General features: G+C 42.4%; 1 protein-coding gene across 5 annotated transcripts in view; it reads left to right on the forward strand.

Annotated features, from left to right (window-relative positions):
- ARHGEF37 (Rho guanine nucleotide exchange factor 37) overlaps window positions 1-20,022 on the forward strand; it is a 61,467-nt gene that overhangs the window by 36,245 nt on the left and 5,200 nt on the right. For all 5 annotated transcript variants that reach the window (XM_048491377.1, XM_048491375.1, XM_048491376.1 and 2 more), the window contains 6 exons: window positions 5,070-5,269; window positions 6,827-6,957; window positions 9,076-9,180; window positions 13,022-13,132; window positions 17,255-17,584; window positions 19,151-19,279. In XM_048491377.1, the coding sequence (XP_048347334.1) occupies window positions 5,070-5,269; window positions 6,827-6,957; window positions 9,076-9,180; window positions 13,022-13,132; window positions 17,255-17,584; window positions 19,151-19,279 (1,006 nt within the window). The remainder of the gene's footprint in view (window positions 1-5,069; window positions 5,270-6,826; window positions 6,958-9,075; window positions 9,181-13,021; window positions 13,133-17,254; window positions 17,585-19,150; window positions 19,280-20,022) is intronic.

Genomic DNA, 20,022 nt, shown 5'->3' on the forward strand with positions numbered 1-20,022 from the left:
AAACTAAATGAAAGCCTACTATACTAAAAACTAAATGAAAGCCTACTATACTGCACAAGAACATCTTTTACATGGTGGATTTCTTATATACAGTTTTTCATGTCAAGCACATGAAATTTCTGGCTGTAAAATCTCAAATGCCTTGGACCCTGTATAAGAGACTTTTATGCTATGGCAGAGTATGATAGCTGCAGTTAAGGTTTCATGGATATTTGATGTAAGCTTTTACTGTGTTGTGTGTATTTTTACTATTGGTCACATTGCTGCTGTTTTTGAAGTAAGGTGATCCACTCTGCCTGAGGCAAGCTGAGTATATACACATGCATGACCAAACGCATACATTCCTGTGATGCACGAGTAGTGTAGTATCTTTTCACTTGCCTGCTCCTACAAGGTATACTTACTCCTCACCTACTGATCTTGGTGGCTGGTAGAGCTATTAGTTGAGTAGCTGCTAACAGTTAATCCAAATGCCCAGGAATGGCAGAGAAGAGCTGGGCCAGCCTGGATACAGGAGATGCTTTCCAGGGTATCCTGCTGGGTATTTCAGGGTATTCTGTAAAAAAAAAATGCTGACCATACAATCATACGTAGAAGGACAGTGCCCTCTGATACAGGCACTAAGTATCTGGTTCAGTTATTTCCTTCCTCCATCTGTGAGAGAAGAATAAATCCCAGATTGAATTTGTTAGCTAAACAAACATGACTCTGTGTGAAATGAGGCAAGGGTACCAGTCAGCGGCTGGCAGCGGCTGTCCTTTGGGTCACTCCATCATTTCAGCTGATTGAGACTATTATATGAGTGACTGAGCATGACTCTGAGAGGTGCCAGTTCTCTTCTCCATATGAACAAGGGCAGGCTTCTCACACCAGAGAGTGTAACACAAGTTAGTGGGAAATGGTGTGGATCAGTTAATAACAGGTAGAAGGGAAGAGTTTGAATTTATACCCTGTTTTTTCTCAACCATAAGACGTTCCAAAGTGGTTTACAAACGCCTTCCCTTCCTCTCCCTACAACAGACACATTGTAAGGTAGGTGGGGTTTGATGGATGTTTACTGCAAACGGATGAGCAGCGTAAATTGGAAGTATGAGATGTGGTCCCTTTCATTCCCATGATTCCAAGTGTCCATGAGTAACCTTTCCTGCTGAAAAAATTGCAAGTCTTTTAGCTGTTCTCCCTTTCCTTCCCAGGAAAAGTAGGATAACTGGTAAAAGCCCCCCATTCTCAGTTTGCATGCCACAAGAGCAACTGAGTTATCTGCACTCTGCTATTATCACTCCCCAGATAACAAAATGCCTCAAGGGACCCATTACAGTTACTAGTCTCAAAGTGGAGCTTCCAAAGGTCTCTCCAGCCTACAGAGGTCATTTCCTATGGAGAAAGTGGCAGCTTCACACTGTGAGGAAATGGCAGCTTCCACATTGTATGGAATCAAACTGCTGTTGAGCTCCCTGTTCTCCCCAGCTTCATGCTTTGATCTGCATGAAGTTCCCAATATGAAGTGGGCAATCCTACCTGATGTAGGTGTCTAACTGGAGAGACATTCCTCCAAGTTTTCCAAATGAGAGCCTTCCGCCGGTACATGTGCTCTCTGCTGGGGTAAGTGCCTGGGGGGTGGGGGGGATCCACTGGCAGAAGTCCATTCTGCCTCCCCAAGCTGATTCGCCTCCTCTTTGGATTGGACAAAAGACTTCCTTATATAGTATGCTGGCTCATGACATATAGTATATTCAGTGTCCTTCCTTTGGGAGCTAAAATAAATAGTTTTCTTATGTTTCCTACTCCTGAAGTCCTGCACAAAGTTACCCATGTGCAAATCAAGCTCAACTGTTTCTTAAAAGCATAAGTATAGCAACGTTTTTGTAAAATACGTTTTCTTTTACTCTTTTAATCCCATTTCATTTTGACTTAGGGTTTCCTTCCCAGCACTGGCAACCGCTAGGAGACTGTGATGAGGGGAAACCTGTCAAATGACATGATGTTACTTCCAGCTACATTACATTGCTCTGCGCTCTAAATTTCCCCAAAGCTCTGTGGTAGAAACCCAAAAAATATGGGAAATCCCTTGTGCGCCATGCAGCTGGGTCATTCCAGAGTTGGAGGGTCCTGGGCCCCTCTCCTCTGCCCATGACCAGGCTCCCCATGGCACCTCTTTTCCCACTCACCTGCCTGCTGAAATGTTCTTCTTCCCACAAACCCTCCCATAACCCCTTGCATTGGGCAGCAAAAGATGGCCAATGCTACTTTTGTCACTGTCAAAATAGCAACCACTCTGACCACCTGCATACCTTTCCCTATAGATGCTGGGTTATTTCCCTATAGATATGGGAAGGAGAATGGATAGTCGAGTACCAGGCAGAAGACAAGGGGAAGTGCACAGAAGCAGGTGGTAAGGGCAGGCACATCAGCAACAGGGGGACAGTGAGCCCCAGCAGAAGCCCTGGAAGCTGTCCCACCTCAGGGTGTGCTGATCTTGGCTGATATGCAGTAATGTCCCTTCTGGGTACAGAGCCAGAAGTGACACCACAGCATTGTGCAGTGCTGTCTGCTTACTTTCCCCCATTTTCCCTATCAAGCAACAGCTGGGGATGAAGTTCTAGGAAGGAGGAATCATGATCTATTCTATTAGTAAATGGTGTTCTTTTATGTGCGTAGTTTATGTTTATTTGTCTTTCTTTTGGGTCATCTTGTAATGATTTTCCTTTTGAATTTTTTAAGTTGTTCCTTTTGCTTTGTTAGGCATATCTGTGTCAGGGGGATTCTATCTAGGTCAGTGTTTTCCAACCTTTTCGACATCACGGTACCCTTGGCCTCACTCTTCATATCTCACGGTACCCCTGCCATCCTCCTCCCACCTTCTCCTCCCAGTTCCCCTGCTTGCCACCCCCCACCTTCCCCTCCCAGGGTGAAGGGAAGCACGAAGGGTGGGGGTGGGTGAGAAGTGGCTGCTGACCTTGCAGCAGGCCCTGCCCCCTGGGCCAGCATATCCTTGCTGGTCCCGGTGGGAGACACCACAAAAGTGAGGGGGGACGGTAGCATTGCCATGGTACCCCTGGGACATGCTCACAGCACCACAGGGTACCACGGAACCCTGGTTGGGAATCACTGATCTACGTGATTGAGATGCATTCCTAACACAATGTAATGGCTTGCAACTATATATCAATGCTGCTGCAAGATATATGTAACCAGCCTGCTTTATGTTACCACTAGCATTTGGGGCATTCTTTCCTCAATCTTTACTTTATGGTTTCACATGCTGTGTAGATAACTAGTATTCTGCCTGACATCCTGGTCTCATGAGATATGGTGTTGTTTCTGTTGCTCTGTGGGGGCAGGATGCCAGGTGGCTCTCTATCACTATCTGTCACTGACCTAGGGGTGCCTCGCTCCGCAAATTCTTTCTTTCAAACTTCTTGAGAGGGGGGGACAGTCATCGGGGATAAAGGGAATGGAAAAGGTTAGGTTCACCAGAAACTGGCTTTGCCAAGCTTTGGTGCTCTGAGCGTATCAATAAATGCTGCTGATCAACAACAAGGAGTCCGTTTATTGGCTTAAGGTTTGAGATCTAACAATCTGTGTTACAATAACATGTGCAGTTCTGAAGATCTGTTGGCTTGAGATGATGGACAAGTGTTTTGTCATTAATGGCATGCACCTTTTTTTGCTGGAGAGGATGTTCCCTCCCAAGATGTAATGTACACGTAGGTATTCTGTGTGTGAGAGAGAATATTTTTAACCTGTGCAGCATCTGAAGGAAATCTGTTTCCTTGTTGACTGATCTCTCATGCTTCTCAGCTTCAGGGTACTTTTAGTGTACTGGGGGTGTCTGTCATCTGTTTGAAGCTGAGGCATATTTGTGACTGTTTGTGCTGTTTATCGTTTCAGGTTTTATTTGGGACTGCTTATTGTGACAGAAAAGGTGCCCAACACCTTTTTGGCTTTTATACTGCATCTGCAGGAAAACATGTATGCTTTAGGCAGTTCTGTTTTGTTACCTTTACAAAGCTTTCAAACAGACCACTTTCTCTGAATGTGTAGGAAGACTGACACTTCAAAGAGTTTTAGTGGTTGCCAAGACAGCAGTTGATTAAGGAAGTACACAGTGACAGAGAAAAGGAGATATTTTTGAAATGTAGCACAAAGAAGTTGCTAAACCTCCTTTTTTATATAAAGGAGGGGGTATTTTCTATCCATTCTGTCAGCATCATCTCTACCTTCCTGGTTTTTAGTGACAAAACTGTTGCCTCCATTACAAATAGCACAGGGAAATAATCTGGACCGGAATGTTCTAATATCCTTCATTTTTGGCACTGTAACTCCCATTATCATCCTAAAGCTAGTGGCCAGTTTTGAAACCCCCCAGCTTTATTTTCTGATAAGTTATGCTTCCTACTGAAACACACATTTATTTTGTAATATATTATGTTTTAAAATATTTTTAAATAAAATAAATAACCTGGATCCACTTTGGGTCAGGTGCAGATCTCAGATGATCTTGGGTCACAAATAGATTTGAAAGTGACAGAGACAGACTCCCTAAACCCAGGTTCAAAATTCAGGTTTGATGGAGTTTTCTGCTATTCCAGATTAAGAACTTGAGGAATGTAGACTAATTGGCCTCCCCCTCCATTACCCAATATCACTTGGGTAGGGTGGGTTTATAAAAAAAGCAGCATCACACCAACATTACAACACCACTTCCAGCAAGTCTCTGGAAATGACACCACTCTAAGATGGAAAGCATCACATGTCAACTATGTGTCTTCTTGCAACCTTCAAGGGAAGAAATCAAAACAAAATATAGTTTTGCTTCAGAAATCTAGGCAATGTGTCCTCCAGTTTTGAAAAGGTCAGGCAGCTCTTGAGCCCAGAGGCAAAGCTACAAAGGGGCCAGGGGGTGTGCCCCCTGCAGGCCAAAAACTGAAAAAAACACTAAAACATACAAAAAACACAAACGAACGGGGGGGGGGGGGGGCAGACTTTGCACCAGCCTCCATTTTTCCTAGCTACGCCTCTGCTTGAGCCTTTAAATGTTTTTACATCTTTATGCATTTCTTGTGCAGGCCTCACACTGGTGCTTCAGACTTGAGCTTCTTCTTGGTGATGCCAGTACAGCGAGTTACAAAATACCCACTACTGCTGCAAAAGATTTTGGAAAACACTCTGGATAGTGACAGTGCTTATGAAGCCCTTTCAGCTGCAACCAAGGCTATGGTAGAAGTCAATGCCAACATCAATGAGTACAAAAGGCGCAAGGAAGTAGGTGAGGGAAACAGATGTCATATTCTTAACTAAAACTCCATAGCCCTGTAGTGTTGGGTGGTTTGAAGCACTTGGAACTGTTTGTTCTGTTAACACCAGTACATGCCATGGTATGCTTACTGTCTGATCCTGATGGCTCTGTGAAATATTTATAATGTAGCTAAAATAAAGCATGGGAATGGTTTGGTAATTCTTGAAAAAAGCAGAGGGCATATTCAGCAAAGATGATTTGCTACTAATTCACTTTTTATGGCTAGGACTTATCTTTAAGAAAGAGCTTAAGAGGATGTATTCTGTGTACATGTCAAACACCACTACACTAAAATTTTGGAGTCTTTCTATTCTCACCCAATTTCTACTCCTCTTCGGTTTAATAATGTTTATTGAGCATTTGGTGCTGGAAAGTGCTGTCGAGTCACAGCTGACTCATGGTGACCCTGTTGGATTGTCAAGACAAGAGATGAACTGAAGTGGTTTTCCTTTTCCTGCCTCTGTGTAGGAACCCCTGGACTCCCTCACAGGCCTTCTATCCAAATACTAACCAGGGCTGACCCTGCTTAGCTTCCAAGATCTGATGAGATCATTCTAGCCTGGGCCATCCAGTTCAGGGCGTTTGCACATTTAGATAGGGGGATATGTTGAATGTGCGGAACATCATTATTGCAGAACACTTCTACTTTAGAAAGGTATTTTAATTTGTGTTGTTTGGATTTGTTGTGGTGGTTTTTATGTTTTACATATTGATGGAAACTTGTTAATCATCTCACATTTAACTGACAGAATGCAATGCAATTTTAAAAACAAATAAAATTGTATTGGTCAAGACAGATAGGGAAGCAGAAGTGGAAAAGAAATCAAACAACAAAGTAATTCTATCTTCACAATATGGACGCTTCATTTAACATGTTTTATTGTTGAAAAATTAGGCTAAGAATCAGTAGCCATAAATTCACAACTGGGTTTCAACCATGATGAAGAGTGTTTCCTCACATTGGTGATTTCAGTCCCCTCCCCACTGCAAACGTGTCTCTCCTTACAAAAATATATTTTGAAGGCAGAATTTTGGTTTGTAGCTTTTGGGAAAACTGGGTCACTTGTATAGCTAGAACTAGCAAATAGTAAAGTTAGCCTTGAAGCTGATCCCACCAGATGTTTATTACTCAAGGCAAATGGGATAGGAAAGGATTAAGTACTATTATAGAGATTGCTTGTTAACTGGATGCTTACCATACTGTGATCTAACCATTAGATGGATAAGATAGGAAGTATATCATGTTAGGGTATGAGAAATCACTGGGGTCACATATGATACCCCCGGGAAGTGATTAACCCAGCCTTCTATCACGGAAATGTTGGAGCTGATTTTTCTTTGTAGATAGCTAGTATATCAACATGGAGAGGTTTTTTTTCCATCATAGACATTCCTCAAAAATAAGTTCTTCCCTTATATTGAAACAATGTTCTGTATCACCAAACTCAGAAAGTGATAGATTTCTTCCCTGGCTGGCATAATGTGTTCCTTTCTTGTGTTTCCTGCCTTCAATGTAACTGACAATAGCGGACAAATACAACAAAGCTGGGTATTTGACACTGCGGGATCGCTTGGCCCGACTCAATACACATTCTATCGCCAAGAAGACCACACGACTGAGCCGCCTCTTTATGCATGAGGCTGGAATTATACCTAAGGTGAGTATCCTCACCTGCTAATTTCCCACTTTTGGGAGAACAGTTGTGGCTCAATGGAAAAGCACGCAGATCACATTCAGAAGGCCATAATTTCAATCTTTGCCATCTCCACTTAGAGGATATCAGGAGTCCAACGCTGGGAAAGACCTTTCTCTGCATGAGAGTTTGGAGAGTTACTGCCTATCAGAGTAGATAATGTGTGTTGTGCAGTCAAGTCACATCCAATTCAAGAGGACCCAATGAATCAATGTCCTCCCAAATGTCGTATTGTTAACAGCCTTGCTCAGGTCTTGCAAACAGAGGGCCAAGGCTTCCTTTGCAGAATCAATCCGTATCGTGTTGGGTCTTCCTCTTTTCCTGCTGACTGTCTTTTCCAGTGACTATTGTCTTCTCATTAGGTGACCAAATATGTGACCAAACATAGGAAGCTTCCAAGTCAAACAATAGTTCAATATTATCTACTCTATTGAGCTATTGTTTGACTTGGAAGCTTTCTATGTTCATCTTACTATGTAGACATATTCTGTGTGGGTAAGACTGTGTGAGGACAAGATGTTCACTAACAGAAACTGTTGTTGTGGAAGAATGCTTCTCTTAGGTGCTTTTGGGCTCTATCTGCCAGAATGAGCTCATGGGTGACTTAACGCTGCTTTAGGAATAGTGATATGCTGTCGCATGCTAACTACACTGTGATCAATTTGGTGATCATGATATACACTCTGTGGAGACAATGACAGTGAGGACTCAGAGGACTCAACACCCACTTATGATCTGGTGGGGATGTTTCTTTCATCTGTAATGTGAACACTGTTAAATTTGACAGTGTTGTTAGCATTAAGTTATTTTCCAGTGTCCTTATCACACCCTTGCTGAGGTAAGAAGCTCAGTGCCATTCCCGCTTTATCGAAATTTCAATCTAAGGCAGCAAACATCTTAATAACAGTGTCAAGAGGCAACATTATGGAAGTCCTCAGTCTCTATGCCCTGTTTTTAGCTCTTCAGAGGAATTGGTTGGCCATTGTGTAAGATAAGATGCTGGACCAGATGGACCTCTAGTCAGATCCAGCAGGGGTGTTCTCACATTTTTAAGACTTTGATTTAGTTGTTGACCACTATGAGAACTTGTCCTAAAGGTCTGAGTTGAAGGAGTGACCCCCAGAAAGCAGAAAAATAAACACTACCAGGGCAATTGATTAGGTCTGTGTGATTATTTTGATCAGTTGAAGTAACCATGATAAATTCCAGGAAACAAAGACATATCAAGCTTTTTATCTCAACTTTCATCCAAGGAATTCATGGTAACACACTTGTTTCTCTTTTTCTTCCTCTCTATTTTATCCTCACAAAGACACCATGTGGTAGGTTAGACAGAGAGTGAGTGATTGGCTGAAGGTCATCTGGTGAGTTTTGTGGCTGAGTGGAGATTTGAACCTGAGTCTCCCAGTGTGATACTATACCCCACTGACTTTCAAATCAGAGCCACTGGGTAGAGCATTTTCTCCTAAGCTCAATGAATTCCTGTTACTATTCTACTTCTACTCTGATGCCATATGTTAAAAATATGAGAAGTTTACCAATTAGGCAACATGTCACTTCAAAGGTTCAGAACTGGAATTTATATAATATTGGCATAATAAAATAGATTGTTATAAAAATAGTACGAAGCCCTCCTCCCAAGAAGGCTTTTAGCAACCGGTTCAGCCGAACTGGGCCAAACCGGCTGAATCCCACCTCTGAGTATAAGCAAAAGTATTTTACCTTCAATTGCTTTGTTTTCTTCAGAGTCCTTCCCCTGTTTATGTGGGGACACTGAAACAGTGCTGTTGCTCTAATTAAAACCACAGTTTCAATGATGAAAAGAATAACATCTCAATAAAAAGTAGCTGATAAAAGGATTAAAAGGTTAAAAAGTGTTAAAAACAAATGAAACAGCTCTACCATGAGGAGACTGCGTGCTGAGCTGCTATCACATCAGACGCTGGAACTGGAACCCCTAGTAAATACTGTATATAGTTGATACTTTGGAGGTAAAGCATGTATATATCAGTAGAAATATGAAATTTCTGGAAGCCTTTTATCTGAAAAGCTATGTGGTCATTTCTTTTGTTTGGGCTTCAGGCAGAGGACAAGGACTTTGATGATTTGGAAGAGAGGTTTCAATGGCTGGCATCGGGTATAGCTGATCTGAAAGAGAATGTGGCATCTTTTCTGAGCAACACTGAGGTAATATTCCTTTTTTTTTGGGGGGGGGGATCTGCCTGAGGTTCCTTGTTGAAAATTCTCAGGTGTTTGAGGGGTTGATTCAGATTAGGGCCACAGTATGATGGGAGGGGGAATTAAGCCTGTGCTATTATCCTAATCTGAAACAGCCCCAGTGAACCACTGCTTGCCCTTTTGGGAAACTTCCTTGCTTCTATTTAAGGAACTCAGGGAGCACTGGAGAACACTTTTTTCCTGCCTGAGACTCTAGAAAACTATTGTTTGTCAAAGCAGACAATAATGAGTTACATGGGCCAATTATCTGACTCATTATAAAGTAGCTTCATACTGTCATCTTTAGTTTGCATGGGGAAAACATCCTCCAGAACATCTACCCACTTCCTTTTCTGGAGGCCTTTTTCAATCCCTTTCCCAAAACATTATGTGGGGGTGACCTTAGATATGTGTGTGATGATAGTGTTTGGCAGTACTGTGCATCAATCCACTCTAAGCTCCTTACCATTCAGCTGGGGAGAGTTTGACAAATTGCTGTGAGTTTAGAGATGAGGAAGAGAAATGACCAGTGGGCTGGTGAGACTTGACTAAAAACAAGAAGAAAAAGGGCAGTCTCTAAAAACGTGTAGCTGAATTGTTATGAAGATTATCACTGAATAGAGAGGCTGGAAAGGTTTTAACCCCCATAACAGGTGTTTTATCTAGTTCAGGGACAGCCAGATGTATGAGCTTCTCCCTGAACATATCTTAGAGACATCTGACACACACAGAAAAAGCCAAACTATTTATTTCCTGAAACTCTATGTCTAGTGAGGCTTGTTAAGAGCACGTAAGATTTTATGCAGCCTTGCTGTCTAAGCAGCAGACTGTCTTCCAAGGTCCTGCTAGTTTTTGGAGTTTCACTAGCCACTGAAATTTGAGAAATTTGGCAAACAGTTTTAAACTTATTGTCAGTTTTGTGTCCAAATTGGTGGGAAGAGGCATGGGGAACAAGGACATTTGGCCCAGTGGACTGTGTTGAGCCAGCCTTGTAGGCATGATGACATGAGGGTACATGTCTCCTTCAACTAGATCAGTGCTCTCCAAGGTTGGGAACGTGATGTGGGTCATGGAGACCTTCTTGCTGGTTCCTAAGAACCAAAGCTCTGACTCACACACACATAAAGACCTGTCTTTTGGAAGGGCCTACTGCATTTTTTCCAAAATGGAATTATTCGGGGGGATTTTTGTATATTATAATGGAATGGTTCAATAAGATTCTTTAATAAAGAAAAAGGGACTGTGGACTAAACTACTGTGTATAATATGTACTGTCTGTTACTTTATGTTACCATGCAATTTCTTCATAGTATAACATGTGATGTTAATTGTTGCGCTTTGTTTCAACTTGGCTCTCTAGATTTCAGCACTCTAATTCTATTACATTGCTTACAGGATGTCCTATCCTGCTGACTGCATTAATTTACACTGTGTAGTCCTCCTTGAGTCTCAGGTGAACTTTATAGGGTTGCCCTTCTGTAGGTGGTGGCTGGAAATCTTCAGGTATTATAACTGGTCTCCAGGTGATAGAGATCAGTTCACCTGGAGAAAACAGCTGATTTGGAATGTGCATTGCATTAAACCCTATATTGCATTAAACCCTACTGAAGTTGCTCTCCAGGAATCTCCAGGAATTTCCCAGTCTAGCCCTACCACAGATAAATAAATACATAAAAATAGATGGGAAAAGGTGTCATGTCTCCTTCCTCTCATGCATGAGTCTTGCTTCTGGATAGGTTGAAGCCCTCTGAACTAAATATTACTGGGAGATGTGGGGGGAAAGGTGCAAGCTAGTAGTAGCCATATATTTGAGCTAAAACCTCGCTTGGCCAAAAGACGTGAAGCAATTATGAAAAAGAAGCCACGGCAAATTTCATGTTGATCAAAATGTGTATTGCTTCAAACTGTTATACAAGCTTTTTGCAGTTTATCACCAACTGCCAACACGTGCTTTGACCCAGATATTGGTATGCACAGCAGTGTGTGCACAATGGTTAAAGATGTGGTTTCCTAGTGCAATGTAGGTGTGACTTTATATTTTTGTCCACGCCACATAAAGCAAATAGGAGCCATCTTGGATTACTTGTATTTGAAATCCGCCTTCATAATCCAGCAAGGAAATCTGTGCGTTGGAACTGTTTCCATGCATATATTTCCCTCATTGGATTAGGATACCCAATATCGCTTTACTTCAGTAGTTGCAGTTTTACGCATGCGAACTCAGCATTGGTTTGATTTGTTATCAAATCTCATATGCTTTTTAATGATGGACTGGCAGGAAAAATACTGAAAACAAAGATTCCTTTTGGCTTTATTCTATATCATGTATTGAACAGTGGGGTTCAGAATATTATTTTGTCAAGTTCAAATCCATTCTCACAAGGGGCTATTTTACATGTCATTAATCTTATTAAAGAAGCATAAGTAGAAAAATGCCAGCTAGAAAATGGCTGCAGATATGCATCGTAATTCAGAAAGGTTGTGATGTGATTTTGTGATAAAAACCTGGCCATGTTTTTGGAGTCTTTATTGGAATACTCATATCTAAGATGTGGGCCTCTTGATCTGATGATCTGGTGCATTGATTGTAGATAATTGACAAGAACAGCATGATTATAAAGGAAATATTCTTATGAGAAAGAAGCTGTAAATCTTACTGTAGGAACAGTGGCATTTATAGCAGTTTGTGAGAAATGATGGGACCAAACGTTAGCAATTATTTCACATCAATATACCTTGTCCTGCCAAATTCTTCCAATGACCATGACCTTATCTCTTTGTGCCAAGGAAACCAGTCAAACTGGATTAGGGGAGAAAAAACAATAAAAAACCACAGTCTGTACTGTGTTATGGCTGGCAAGAAATTGAATTAGAAAGATGATCTTTGAAACTATTAATTCTTTTGATACTCTGAAATTTCTTACCTTTGGGATTCAGCACGTTGAACATGATTCAGCTTTACACCTAGGGAAATCCTGCTGAGGATATGAATGCAGACCTGGGATAAAATGAACCAAGGGTGGAAAGTCCTGACCTCCTAATGCATTGTTTGGCAGGTTGGCAACAGTTTTATAATCCCTCTGCTCAGGTCTTTCTTGTACTTTGGCAAAGTCACACAGAGCCAAAACTTTACTTATCCAGAAGCCACAGAAGCAAGACTGTTCCAGGACTGAGTTTCTCTGGGCTTCAAAATACAGTTCTGGAGACTTTAGATAAATGGCCAGAATATCAACCATGTTCTCAGTTTCTGGTTCTCATCTTTGCATTCTTACTCGTATCACTCAAGGGCACATGCATGCTTGTGTATTAACACATATACATACACCAGAACTATCCTAAAATGAAACATGACAAATCTACCTAAAAATGCCAGTCCCAGTAAAAATTGATACAAGTGCCTCTATGGAATCTTACATGCCTATGGGTTTTTCACTGATTCTTCAAGGAGGAAGAGTTTATGAGGTAGACATATTACGGTGCTTTGCCTAAGTGGAGAGAGTGTTTGTTTATGAGATTTAGGTTCTCCCAGAACTCATTGCTTCTCAAATTCTCTTAATTTGGACCTTCCCCCTCTTCCATCTTGTCATCGTTTTTCCTTTTTTCTGTTTTAATTCTGCTTTGCACAATGGAAAAGGAATATAGCCTATACAACTGATGATATGTTTCTGTGCCTGACTTTTAAGTCACAACTGTTTTTATTTCTATTTAGTTTTCCTGAGTGTTCACGTGAGCCTTATGCCATGCATGTGTTCCTGATAAAACTCATCCAAATCATTTTTTTTGTCACCAAGCCCATTTGTTTATCTTGCAGGTGTTCCTTGACTCTAAACCCCATGAGAATGAACTGGACATAGAAGAAGGGACTAGACATCAGTGGTGCCGTCTTGCAGGAAAACTCAACAGCACCATCTTGCCTGAGTTTGTAAGTGCTGTTTTTTTCTAGTTGCTTTCCATTGCTACAGGAGGGCTGGAGAGGACAAGTCAGGGATTTGGAAAACAATGCTGCTGGTTTGCTTTGTTCAGTAAAGGCTATGCTTCACTGAGTGCTCTAGGATCTTTCCATTTCCATTTGGGACATGTAGTAATGGTTTAGCTGGAACAAATGAACAACTTCCAAATTATCCTTATCCAAATCTTTTTCAAGGTTTTGACGTTATTATTATTATTATTATTTATTATATTTATAAACCGCCCTCCCCGAGAGGAACCTTCCTTGAGGGTGGCGAACAAACATAAATAGATAGAGCACAAAAAAAATCAAAATTACAAATAGTTATTAAATATGGCTCTAGGAAAAGTTAAAAATCTCGACCCCCACCATTAAAATGCAGCATCTATCAAAATTACCGATGGCGTCCTACTCGTAGTCCCCTAAGAAAAGAGGGGGGGAGGAAAGAAGAGGGAGGGGGAACGGCAGGGTCCACAGATTTTAGAAAGTGGGGCATCAGCGGCCGGGCTCCCTAAAGGCCCGGTGGAACAGCTCCGTCTTGCAGGCCCTGCGAAATTCATTAAGATCCCGCCCAGGGGCCACGGCGTTAGCTGGTAGAAGAAGAGTGTTCCCACCAGGCAGGGGACCCAGAGAGCTGTAAAGAGCTCCTGTAGCCCGGGTGGAGGCCAGCCGCATCATTGAGGGGCCAGGGATCACCAGTAAATTTGCCTCTGCTGAGCGCAAAGGCCTATTTGGGACATATGGGGCAAGACGGTCCCGTAGGTGCGAGGGTCCCAGGCCGCGCAAGGCCTTAAAGGTCAAAACCAACACCTTGGTTCCAGTTCCAGTTCACTTGATCTTGTTTCCAACCTGGATGACCCTGGCTAGCTTGAGCTTGTTAGATCTCAGTAGCTAAGCAGAGTTGGCACTGGTTAGTATTTGAATGGGAGGCCATCAAGAAAGTTCTGGGTCACAACACAGAGGCAGACAATGGCAAACCACCTCTGCTCATCTCTTGCCTTGAAAACCTTTTAGGGTTGGCTGAAGCTTGGTGGCACTTTCCACCACCAATCTTGCTTTCAAAGCAAGAGTTACCTTGCATTAGCCATTCTCCATTACTTTGTTTTTTAATTTCTGAATTTTGCACACAGCAGTGCACATTACTTGAGGTTTGTTTGTGTCATTTTCCCCACCTATGTGACTGAGGCACATGTTGTTATGGATCTCTCTCAAGAATGCAACTTACCCCTTAGTTTCTGCCTCTGCAAAATGGACACCTGAACTAACCATCTGTGGAATGAGATTTGTGGGGAAAGCTTCTTCCAGTTTCAGACTCCTTCAATGCCAATAGAGTCAGAACTGTAGTAGTGCTATTATCACTAGAGAAGTTCCAGTTATGAATTTTCTCTAATATATACTGAAAGTGATGGTCTCTACTCCCATCAGCTATGTCAGTGGTTCTCAACCTGGGGGTCGGAACCCCTTTTGGGGGTCGAACGACCCTTTCACAGGGGTCACCTAAGACTCTCTGCATCAGTGTTCTCCATCTGTAAAATGGATAAATGTTAGGGTTTGGGGTCACCACAACATGAGGAACTGTATTAAAGGGTCACGGCATTAGGAAGATTGAGAACCACTGAGCTAAGTGTATGTGTGTGAGAAAAGAAATGCTGAACCCACCCCTCCCTGCTTGCTTATTCATCTCCCCACTCCCTTCTGGGACTGTGAGTGTCCCTGCATCACTTTTGATCAATCTGACAGAACTTGGGTCTTTATACAAGAAATTGCCTCTCTCTCAACCAAGCACTTTGGTTTCTACAATGACCTTTATTCCACTAACTAGTGTAAGAAGGAAGCAATTTTATTTTTTTATTTAGTGTTTATTTAGGACACTGTTAATCTCCTTTCCTCCATACATGAACCGAAAGCAGTTTGAAAGATGCAAATGTTTAAAAGATGAATTTCACAGATACACAAAATAAACTAGTTTCACAGTTTCCTCTTGCTGTTAACCTAGTTCGTAAGGCAAAGCAGACAGGCAACTCCCACCCCCGCAGGCAAGCACTCAGTGCCTTCCCTCCTCCTAAAAGGCAGCTTCCTTTTAATTGCAGATGCTGGAGGGGAAATGCAGAGCAGGTATAAACAGATCTGCCCTTGATAAAAGAGTCTCTCCCCCAGGCAGAAAAGAGGGGGGTGGGGGGGATAGACCAAAACTGGCTTTAGAGAAAGAAACAAGAAACAGTCCTAGCTGCAGTTAACTCACACTCTGTGGAACATTGCCCAATTTCCTTGTTTAGGCTTGACTCTATTCCTCTTGCAATAAGCTTGTTAAGGCTCATTTCCCACCCTGAGTTACCAAGACAGGGCAAAGATAAAGATTAGACAAAGGGGTGTATGCAGTGGTGGGATTCAGCAGGTTTGCATCACTTCGGCAGAACCGGTTGTTAAAATGGTGCTTGTAAACAACCAGCTGTTAAATTATTTGAATCCCACCACTGGGTGTATGGCAGAGCACCCCCATTTCTGGGATTGCAGTGACAGCCCCCTCCCTTCTTCAGGCCAATGGCAACTGAGGGGCTCACTCGCCTTTTCCTTCCACAAACCAATTCATCAATAATATTCCCAGGGATGGATCAGAAACTTCCTGGATCTGCCCTCCAACTTGTTACCAGGCAAATTGACTCTTACAGGTGACTGATATTCTTTTGGAGAAAAGGGACAGCTTAGAGGATGATTCACTGCCTGTTTGGGCTTTCCCCAAAAAAACAACATCTTTTAATCTTTTTTTTAAAAAATTATTAATTCTCTCTCTCCCCCTCCCGCCCTCTATATATACACATACACAAAACTGGAAAACAGAAAACAGAAAAATAACCAACCATAGAACAAATAATACAACAAGATGACTCTTAATATTCTACAACATATAAACCCTATGGGGGATAGGACGGGATATAAATTTAATAATTTAATAATACATAAATATTATAATTTTTTAAGAGAAACCCTTCTATCTTCCTTATTTCATCTAGCATTCTGCTTTTCAGTGATTTAGTTAACACCCACTGGTATCTATCACCTTAACACAAAAGAAAACAATCTTAATGGGATTGTACATATGGATATATCTACATTTTAATCAATGCACAGGCATGTAAGTGCACACTCTGAAAACGCTACAAAAATCTTGATGCAATCATATACATAACACCATCAAGTTAGCATTTTTCTAGTAATTTATCAATGCAGAGGAGAAAAAATGCAACTATAAGCTGGGGAAAACTGCACATGAATCATCCTCCAAAATCAATATTCTCCTAGCTAAACTGGAATCAAGGAGGAGTAAAACTGAGCACAGTAAGATATTCTGGAAGAAAAAGGGTAGAAATGCATGAGATCTGCTCATCTCTAGAGAACTCACATTTCCTTGATCTCAAAAGACTGAAATGAGGGCTGGATCTAGGAGGGGGTGAGGGAAGGCAGGTGCCCTGGGTGGTGGGTGGAGAGAGCGTGGTGGCAGGAGTTGGGGTGGGGGTTCAATTGCCCAGAAGAGATGGCTCATTCTGCAGCATGCTCACCCCATTTCCCCAGTTAGGCTATTGCTAGGAGGTGGTGGGTGGGAAAGGGAGATCCCAACCTCAGAGGGGAGTCATAGCCCCGGGTAAGGCAGAAACTGTGACTGTTAGTAGAGCAAGACTGTGGTGAGTGAAGAGGAGAGGGAGTTTCCTGACGAGACATTCAAATATGTTGAATTCTTGCATTGGAGACATAGACCCGCATGTAACCTTCCTTGACACCCATGTAACACCTGCTCTTAACCACTACACCTCTAGGAATTGAAAGGTCCTGCAAGTGGAAAATCAGTTGATGCCTCCACTAAACTCCCTCCTTCTTCCAGCTGAGGCATCGGCTGATCTTCCACTTGCAAGATTTTTCAATTCCTAGAGGTGTAGTGGTTAAGATCAGGTGGATTCTAATATGGAGAATTGGTTTTGATTCCTCACTCCTCCAACTGAGTGGATCTACCTTCCCCAACACTCTTACAATCTTCTGTGCTCCAAGCGCAATGCAATCCAACAATATTTCAGAAGTGTGTGTGATTCTTCTTTTTTACAGAAGAAACGCCTGGAACACCTGGTGTATCTGCCACTGTGCAATTTGTCAGAAACCCTGAAAGGGCCTCAAAAATTGATCAAGAAGCGCTTACACAAACTGTTGGACTATGAGGAACTCGAGAAGAAGAGGAATGAGACAGGCAGTGTGACATATGAGGAAGAGGCTGCCATAAATACCTATCTTGCCATTAATGACTTGCTGATGTCTGAACTTCCTGTGTTCAACCTTGTGACCCTCAAGTGGCTGAGGCAGATTCTGCAGAGTTTTGTGGTTCTTCAGAGAGATCTGGCTAAGCAAGTTCTTCAAGAGGCAGAAAAGGAGGTAGCCCAGGTAAAAGACACACAATGCATTCCTTCCTTCCTTCCTTCCTTCCTTCCTTCCTTCCTTCCTTCCTTCCTTCCTTCCTTCCTTCCTTCCTTCCTTCCTTCCTTCCTTCCTTCCTTCCTTCCTTCCTTCCTTCCTTCCTTCCTCCCTTCCTTCCTTCCTTCCTTCCTTCCTTCCTTCCCTCCCTCCCTCCCTCCCTCCCTCCCTCCCTCCCTCCCTCCCTCCCTCCCCTTTCCTTTCCTTATGGCAACCCATAGGGTTTTCAAGGCAAAAGACATTTGGAGGTGGTTTGCCATTGCCTGCCTCAACATTACAACCCTGGTATTCCTTGAAGATCTCCCATTCAAATGCTAGCCAAGGACACGGCTGAGAGTGTGTCATTAACTCAAGGTCACCCAGCAAGCTTCCATGGCATGAGTACAGATTGGAACCTTGGTTTCCCAGGCCCTAGTCTGACACCTTAGCCACTATACCCTTATGGTTCTCCAGTTCTAGACACAGTCAATCCAGTCAAAGACTATTGAAGTCAGTTGAGCCAGTTTGCATAGGATTACACTGTCAGTGGACTGGAATCTCAGTCTGGGTTTATTACTGCCAACTGCTACAGTGAAGCACATTATCATTCAAGGTTAGGACCCCACAGCTATTGGAAAAGGTAAGGTATTTGATGAAGTTATAAAGTCTGTTAGACCAGTTCCTTGGTCTTTCATCTTGGTCATGGAGGGTGACCAAGAAACAGAACCCAGTCTGGAACAACACATGTGTTTCAAATACAACTGTTGGGGGAGGAGCAAAGTCTGTACCATCTTTGCTTAAGAAAGGGGTTATCAGGAAAAGTGAGCAGATCAAGAGATCCATGGATAGCCTCACTCATCTGCTTTGAAGACCAGGGGAGGATTGTTGGGTTGGGTGTTCAATCTTTTTTCCCCCAATGCTACTTCTGCAATTTGAATCACTGCAATTATCTGTGTGGGGAGAACTGTGGAGTTTGTACTAATCTTTTTTTGTCCTATGGGATTAATTTTTGTGGCATCGAGGGTCATATAAATCATAGAAGAGGTAAAGGAGGAAAGAGTTAAACATCAGTGACCCTGCTGTAGTCTGAAAAGCTGCTAATCACCTTTTTTAAAAACACCCACCAAAGTTCCTACTCAAAGATCTCTCACATCTCTTCTAGTTTGGGCTACAGCCACCATTAACCATCTATTATTATCTCTTCCCTTATGGTCAGCAGGCCACCTCATGAGAAGTCGAGTGCACCCCTGAGGGTATAGAGTTGCTTTTTCCCTTTGAAGGCAATGCTCCTGAAATACAAAGCACCCTTTGCCCTATCATAATGATAGGCACATTGCTTGAATCTCATAAAAATATACTGTTATTTTTCCACTTCTGTATGTGGGTCATATCCAGCACACATTAGGCTCTAGATTAGAGAAGTACAACAAACCTTGCAGCCAGTAGTTTTCTTGTACCTAAAATCTGTTTGTTATTGGTTTTCAGTTTTTTATCCTCATGATCTTTGGGAACATTTCCCCAAAATGTTTCATTTCATTCTATGGTTCTTTTTTTCAGCTGCCACACCGGCACCTTCCTGAAGCTGATTTCTGGAAGATAGTGAAAGATAACTTATGCCAGGCTGAAAATCAGCTTTATTCCTTCTCCAAAAATTTTGAGAGTGTTATGCCAAGCCCAGTTGTGCAGGTAAAGGCTGCTTTCTCTTCACATCTCCCTCTCCACCCAGAATGATGGCTGGATGGCACATGCCATTTATTTCCAGTGATGGCTTGGACATTATCCAGTAGATCCCCATAAAACTTGCACGACCATGTTTCTCCCAGAACTACCGTATATACTCATGTATAAGTCGAATTTTTCAGCACATTTTTAATGCTGAAAAAGCTCCCCTCAACTTATATGCGGGTCATTAAAATTTTTTTTGTGTTTTTATTTTGCCGGCCAGCAGGGGGCGCAGTTTTTATGCTAGCGGCACCAAAATTTCAGGGTACCTTCAGAAGACACTCCTGATGATACCAGCCAAGTTTGGTAACGTTTGGTTCAGGGGGTCCAAAGTTATGGACCCCCAAATGAGGTGCCCCCATTCCCCATTGTTTTCAATGGGAGCTATTAGTAGATGGGGCTACCCTTTTGAGGGTCCATAACTTTGGACCCTCTGAACCAAACTTCACCAAACCTGGCTGGTCTCATCAGGAGAGTCTCTTTATGATACCAGCCAGGTTTGGTGAGGTTTGGGTCAGGGGATCCAAAGTTATTGACCCCCAAAGGGGATGCCCCATCCCCCATTGTTTACAATGGAAGCTAATTGTAGATTTTCCATTTCTGATAATATCCCTCTTAAAATCTAAGTTGGGTTACATTTGGACATACAGATAATGATGAGGAATCCAGTTTTGGAGGATTTTAACTCTTGTGTTTTAGCTTGGTTG

The sequence above is a fragment of the Sphaerodactylus townsendi genome, linkage group LG03 (assembly GCF_021028975.2).
Source record: "Sphaerodactylus townsendi isolate TG3544 linkage group LG03, MPM_Stown_v2.3, whole genome shotgun sequence".
Lineage (NCBI taxonomy): Eukaryota > Metazoa > Chordata > Lepidosauria > Squamata > Sphaerodactylidae > Sphaerodactylus > Sphaerodactylus townsendi.